Here is a 6,715-nt window from a genome sequence, read left to right on the forward strand (position 1 = left end):
TAATCATTATAAAAGTTTAGTCTCTTAATGTAGTCTAAGAGATGTTTATCAAAAGAGTAATAATTCATGTCCCCAGGAAAACAACTTAATTTATGACTAGTTTATTAGTTACTTTATATTGGTCATTTTTTGTGTGTTAGTTTTTTAGTGCTAGCCTACGTACCCATTTGCTTTGGTGAATTTTTATTACTATTTGCATTTTTTTAGAAAAAGGAAAAGAAGCAATTCTAGAGATTATTCGAGGTGAATATTAAACAGAAAATATAACTAAAAAAAGGAAAAAAAGAAAAAGAAAAAGTTGGTTCTTTTATAGTATTAATTTCATTAACCATATACTCGATAAATTAATAACCTTGATAAAATTAATAATTTGTCCCGGTCCTGACTTGGAACTAGTAATTGGACCTCAATCGATAAAATGATAAGATAATAATTTTTTTGAAATCCCAATGTAAATATATTGGTCCCAGCGAAACTATAAATTAACAATTACTAAAAATTCCAAAATTCTAGGATTGTCTAGTAAAAAATAAATTTATAGTTACTTTTTTTTGTGAACTTCGAATCAATATGCACACGGTCTTGATGTTGGAGAAACCATTCATAAACAATTTTCTCCATGTCCGGATACTTGACTGCCTTGTGACGCTTGTAAGATCCATCTTTGTCACAGTTAGCCGATAGGAACCCCGATGATCTCTTAAGAGTGTTTGATATTGGTCCTTGACTAACTTTCAAAACGAAAGTTTTGTCAACCCACTGCACCAAATCTTGTTGAGTGCATCGTTGATGATTTCTCTTGTACTTGCATAACAGTTTTCGTTGTTGATTGTTCATCGTTGATTTTTTAACACCTTTTACTTTAGAAGTCATAGTTGATGTGATTTTCAAATTTATCATTAGACATTTTATATTAGACATTTTATAGTGATCAATCTAGATTTATGTACATTGAGCTTGACTAGTTCATTAATGTGTAAATGAGAATTTTGAAGGTTTTTGTACGGATATGAAAATTTTAAAGGTCGATGCATTAATTTATATAAGTCAACTCTTTAAATTAATAATTAATTAATTTATCTATATAATAATATCTCGTTAAATTAATAAAATATTCTGGTCCTAACATTATTAATTTATAGAGGTTTTACTATTTCAAAAGCTCCCATGAGAAGAAGCAAAGAGAAATAAATAAATATGAAGTAAAAAACAAACTCTTATTTACATATGCAAGAATGTGACTTGCATTCATGTTTCATGTGTTCTTTTTTCCTTCTAATTCTTTAATTAGTCAAAATTCCATCAGCCAAAACAAACTATATGACTTATTTATGCTAAAGTCCATGGCTGCCCGTAGGCGGTGCTTGTTGGCAGGGAGAGGTGGTGGTGGTGCTGGTTGTGGTGGTGGCAACACGTTCACAAGACGGGCACATGGTGAGTGTGGTGGCCGGCATTTGCATGTAGTATGGTTGATTAGTCTTTAAAGCTCGTAATTCTTGAAGTTCTTTTTGCAACCTTCGATTTTCTTCGGTTAGGGTTTCACAACATCGTTTTAAATACTCGCAGTCGACCTCAGTTTGCTTCAGTTTTGTCCTATATTTATTTAATCCAACTAGTTACTTCTTATAGTCTTTATATGAAAATATTTTAACAATAAAAATGAAAAATGTTAATACCTTGCCCTTCTGTTTTGAAACCAAACTTCGACTTGTCGTGGACGTAGATTCAACTGTTTAGCTAAAGCTTGCTTTTGTTTCTGGTAAAAATAACCAACAAATAAAAATATATTAGTTCCATAATCAATTAGAAATAAAAACTAAATCAAATATATGTAAATTTTTAGCCTTCGAAGCAATGGATTAATTGTGGACCCAAGTGTGAGTTGGTCAGGTAAAAGAGTTTGTTTTAGTGAATTCTAAAGTTTGATCTTCTTTTTATGTGAAATATACGAAAAGTAATCTTGATTTATCATGCATATTTGAAGAATAACCTCACTCATAAGAATACTTGAATCTACACTACTTGCAACTTTTTAGGTATACATACACACACAACTACACAAGTATATTTAAAAAAAATTTGAACGTTAATAGTTTATTAAATGTAATCATCGGCCTTTGTCTAAAGTAAAATAATTTGCATTGCATGATGGATTAAAAACCTTGTATTTAATGTAAATATAGACTAAATGGTGGTGATATCAGAAGACATGATGACATGCACCCATTAATCATGTCAAGATTTACTTTCATATAAAATTAGGGTTTAAATAATTCAAGTTTGTCGGACTCCTATTATACATCCCATAACATATAATCAATGATATAGTACAATATAACATATAGAGCTTGACAAAGTGACACCAAACATTTACTCCTTTCTGTTCTACACCCAAATCATTTATTTCAAGTACTTGTATGTATGTAAAATATATATGATCGATGTCTTTGATTTTGGCGGGATACATTCGATAATTTTGAAAATAATTTCACAAGAATAGAAAAGCCAAAGGTTCTTTTGAATGTTTCTAGTCTAGGTAACTCGTCTTTTAAACCGCTTTGATTGTGGTTAAATAAAAGATATTGGCGGGATACATTCGATAATTTTGAAAATAATTTCACAAGAATAGAAAAGCCAAAGGTTCTTTTGAATGTCTCTAGTCTAGGCAACTCATCTTTTAAACCGCTATGATTGTGGTTAAATAAAAGATACGTTTACTAGGGTGATGTATCCTTAAATGATACGTCAACCTAGTAACGAAAAAAAATTAAGATTATCAATAATTTTGATATTTTTAAAGGATAAAAGAAATGGTACATTAACCTAATAATATATATAAAAAAAAAAAGAAATAATATATCAACCTATTATCATATATAGTTAGTTTTTTTTTTTTTTTTTTTTTTGAACGGCAAATTTTGGATCACTGACGGACCACTGGAGTATCATCGTGTCACCAGCAGAACCACCCGATCATATCCATCTCCACTAGACAATAATGCCTATACACCAATTCAGGAGGAAACCCAATAAATCTGGGAAAAACCCCCTTTGTGGGAATCGAACCCATGACCTAGTGGTCGTAAACTTTATCCCACCACAAAGATACCACTAGGCTAAAATGCCATGGGTATCATATATAGTTAGTTATAAATGACGCATCAATCTAAACAAATGATACATCAAACTAATTAATGTGAGTTGAATTGGTGTATGGCATTATGCCTAGTGGAGACGGATATGATCGGGTGGTTCCGCTGGTGACACGATGATACTCCAGTGGCCCGTCAGTGATCCAAATTTGCCGTTCAAAAAAAAATGTGAGTTGAATGATGATTTGTGAACTATATTCCCAAGATACAAGTTTTATTAACACATCATGATTTGATATTTTCTTAAGTAGGTTGTTGGACCATGTGTAGTGAGGCGTTTTTTTTTTTTAAATTCAAAAAAAAAAAAAAAAGCCCAAAAACGCCTCCCCCCGCCCCCTACATAGGGCGTTATTTGGCAATTTTTTTGAAAAAAAAGTTGAGCAGCGTTTTATTTAAAACGCTCAAGTGTTCCAAGTGTAAGTTTGACTGGCCAATGGGAAGGAGCATTAGTGGTCCAAGTGTGTAAGTTTTTTTTTATTCTTTTTAATGATTGGAAGTGGCATTATTCTCACTACGCCACTTTTGCAATAATGCCCCATGCTGACTGGACTGTCACGTGTCGAATAATGCCCCATGGTGGGGGCATTATTTGGTTAAACCACTACACATGGTCTTAGAAATTAGAAAGGAAAGTCATATAACTAAGTGTTTTTCTTTAAACTTATACTTTTTTAGACGGTTCACTATATCTCTGTGACTTAACTCCGCAAGTTCTGGATAACAAGCGAATCCGAATCCGAAGAGCTTTTCATCAAACTTAACAGATCTATTATCGAATTGTATGTAACTTCTTGTACTATTAGACATTTTGCTCGCCCGGTAACTGAACTAAGCATTAAGCAAGTTCAGGAAGAAAAGCAGACCCCGTGGAGTTTTTTCGTCAGACTTAACAAGTTTTTCACCAAACTCTATGGGGTCTGCTTACCACCAAGTGAACGCGCAGATTCACTTACATATCATTCTCATTCCTAACCATTTACTAACACTAAAAGAAATCATCAAAAATTCAATTGAGAGAAACTTACAGGGTTAAGTGTATTATGTTCTTTAAAACTATCTTCTAAAAATGCAGATTGTTCTTTAGTGAGTCGGAGCTTTTTCCGGGTTAACCCGTTTTCATCTTCATCACTCATACCACCACCTCCTCTTGAACAAGCTCTATGATCTCTTTCTGTAGCATCTACCAATTCAAGATTTACACTTAGTTCCAAATCTCTTTTCCTCGAGTTGAATGATCTTCCACCGTTGAAAATGGATGAGAAATCCATCTGAAACGACGACGTTCCACTGTTACTGTTGTTCGGAGATGAATATTCTCCTGCTGCCAGTTCTTCACCGTCGGATACTGTTGTTAACGGTTTTGCATCGATAACTTTCACTAGTTTAGATTGTGATCCGGACTCAACTATCACTGTATTAAAAGAAACATATAAAATTACAAAAGGAAAACTAGAAAATTAATATATGGGTACGAGTAATGTTTAATTGCTTTGCATATTAACATAAATATATTTTTAGAGATGACAAAATGTTCTTTTAAATCATAGCAACGTAAGCTACAATAAATTATCAGATATAATAGAGAATAAAAATAACAACAACAATAAATATATAAAATAATAATAATAATTTTTTTTGAAACTAAATAATAATAATAATTACAATAACATATTAATGTTGCTATAATGAGTAGTAAATAAAACATGTTAATTTGTTGGTATTGTTTATAATTTTGTATTATGTTGACTATAATTTCAAGAAAACTAATTTACAAAGCAAATTTTGAAAATTAATATATGGGTACAACCGTAGAAGTAATGGTTATTTGCTTTAAATATTAACTGAAATATATTTTAGAAGTGACAATATTTTATATAGATTATGGCAACCTAAATTACGGTGAAATTATTTGTAATAAATAGTAATAAGTACTCTCATTATTAGTTTATTATTTTTATTATCATTATTATTATTATAAGAATAATATAATATGTTGCTATATATTTGGTAAAAACTAAGAAATTTTAATTTGCTAGTATTATTTAAAATTCTGTATTATGTTCTTACAACCCAGAAAACTAGAAGAATAATATTTGGGTCCAAATATTTATTAGGTATTAGAAGTGACAAAATTAATGATAAACCATAGCTAGCAACCTAAATCACACTGAAATTACTTGTAAAAATAAGAGTGGCATAAATAAATAAATAAATAATAATAATAATAATAATAATAATAATAATAATAATAATAATAATAATAATAATAATAAATGTTAATTTGTTTGATATTTTAAGCAATTAACATGACAAAGATGGGATCTTACAGTTTTTTGAGAGCCATGGGAAGGGCCGGTGAGACAACGACGGTGGTGGGGGTGGTGGCGGCGATTTAAGAACCGGAGAGAAGGGAAGGAGATCAAGTTGCAGCGGCAGCGGCGGTGGTGATGATGACGGATCCGATGAAGAAGAACAACTTATAACTTTCTCATCATCTTTCTCTCTCATCATGTTCTTGATGTGAAGATCTTCAAGATTTCTTGTGCTTCCTAACCCCATGCAAAACCCTAAATCTTTCATCTTCTGTTGTTGGGATCCGCTGTGATGATCCAGCAACGAAAAGGGTTTTGGAGTATCTCCTAAACTCAAAGCAAGTTCCATGCTTTCTCTCTCTAGAAACTCACTTTTCTCTCTCTAGAAAATCTGTAATGACATGAGAAGAACTTGAAGACAAAAGGGGACTTATATAAATAGGATATTAGGGACTTTTAGGGTACAGTATGTGTGTACGTATTGAATTCAAAGGGCTTGAGAGAGATATGTGGATCGCTTTATAGTTTAGTGGCATTTTAAGACTTTGGCCCTTTAATAGTTTCTGAGTTCGATTCTTATAAGGGTTTTTTTTTTTTTTTTTTTAAATTTATTGGGTTTCCTCCTTAATTGGTGTATAGGCATTATGCCTTGTGGATATAAATATGATCGGGTGGTTCCGCTGGTGACACGATAATACTTCAGTGGTTCGTCAGTGATCCAAATTTGCCGTTAAGAAAAAAAGAAAGAAAAAAAAAAGATTTAAAGAAAAATGGAAAGTATAAACACACGGCCCAACAACAAAGACAAGGTCATTTCTTTTAATGTTTGTTTGTTTGTTTATTTCCAATTAGAGTAGGTGTTTATCTTGTTTTTGATTTTCTTAAAGGATCTCTTTTAGATTTGATTTGGGGGTTGGGGAAGATTTCTACAATTCTACAAAAACAAATCTTTGTTGACCACATGTGAATTTCTTTATTTATATCTCATGCCTACTTCTTGTGACTACCAAACTAAAAAAGAGAGACCATATTTAAATACTATTAATTATATATAAATTTAAACATTAAGATAAATAATGTTTTTCTTGTCTTTTTCTGTTTTTTTTTCTTTTGTGCTTCATATTTTAAGTTTCAATCGGTACTATACATATAACAAATGGGACCGACACCGTTGGTACCATAGCCACGTAAAATGGGTGCAACGTGCTTTTTTAAACTTTCAACTGATGTTGTATATGTAATGAAATGAAA

The 6,715-nt window shown here is 31.4% G+C and overlaps 1 protein-coding gene across 1 annotated transcript; it reads right to left on the bottom strand.

Annotated features, from left to right (window-relative positions):
• Positions 1-1,182: 1,182 nt before the first annotated feature.
• On the bottom strand, positions 1,183-5,876 carry LOC110897439 (homeobox-leucine zipper protein HOX11). Its single transcript, XM_022144184.2, has 4 exons — positions 5,480-5,876; positions 4,178-4,563; positions 1,677-1,756; positions 1,183-1,593 (listed from the first exon to the last, which is right to left on the bottom strand). The coding sequence occupies exons 1-4, from the start codon at positions 5,811-5,813 to the stop codon at positions 1,335-1,337; spliced, it is 1,059 nt and encodes a 352-aa protein (XP_021999876.1). The 5' UTR covers positions 5,814-5,876; the 3' UTR covers positions 1,183-1,334.
• Between the last annotated feature and the right edge of the window lie 839 nt (positions 5,877-6,715).

The sequence above is a fragment of the Helianthus annuus genome, chromosome 13 (assembly GCF_002127325.2).
Source record: "Helianthus annuus cultivar XRQ/B chromosome 13, HanXRQr2.0-SUNRISE, whole genome shotgun sequence".
NCBI classification, from domain to species: domain Eukaryota; kingdom Viridiplantae; phylum Streptophyta; class Magnoliopsida; order Asterales; family Asteraceae; genus Helianthus; species Helianthus annuus.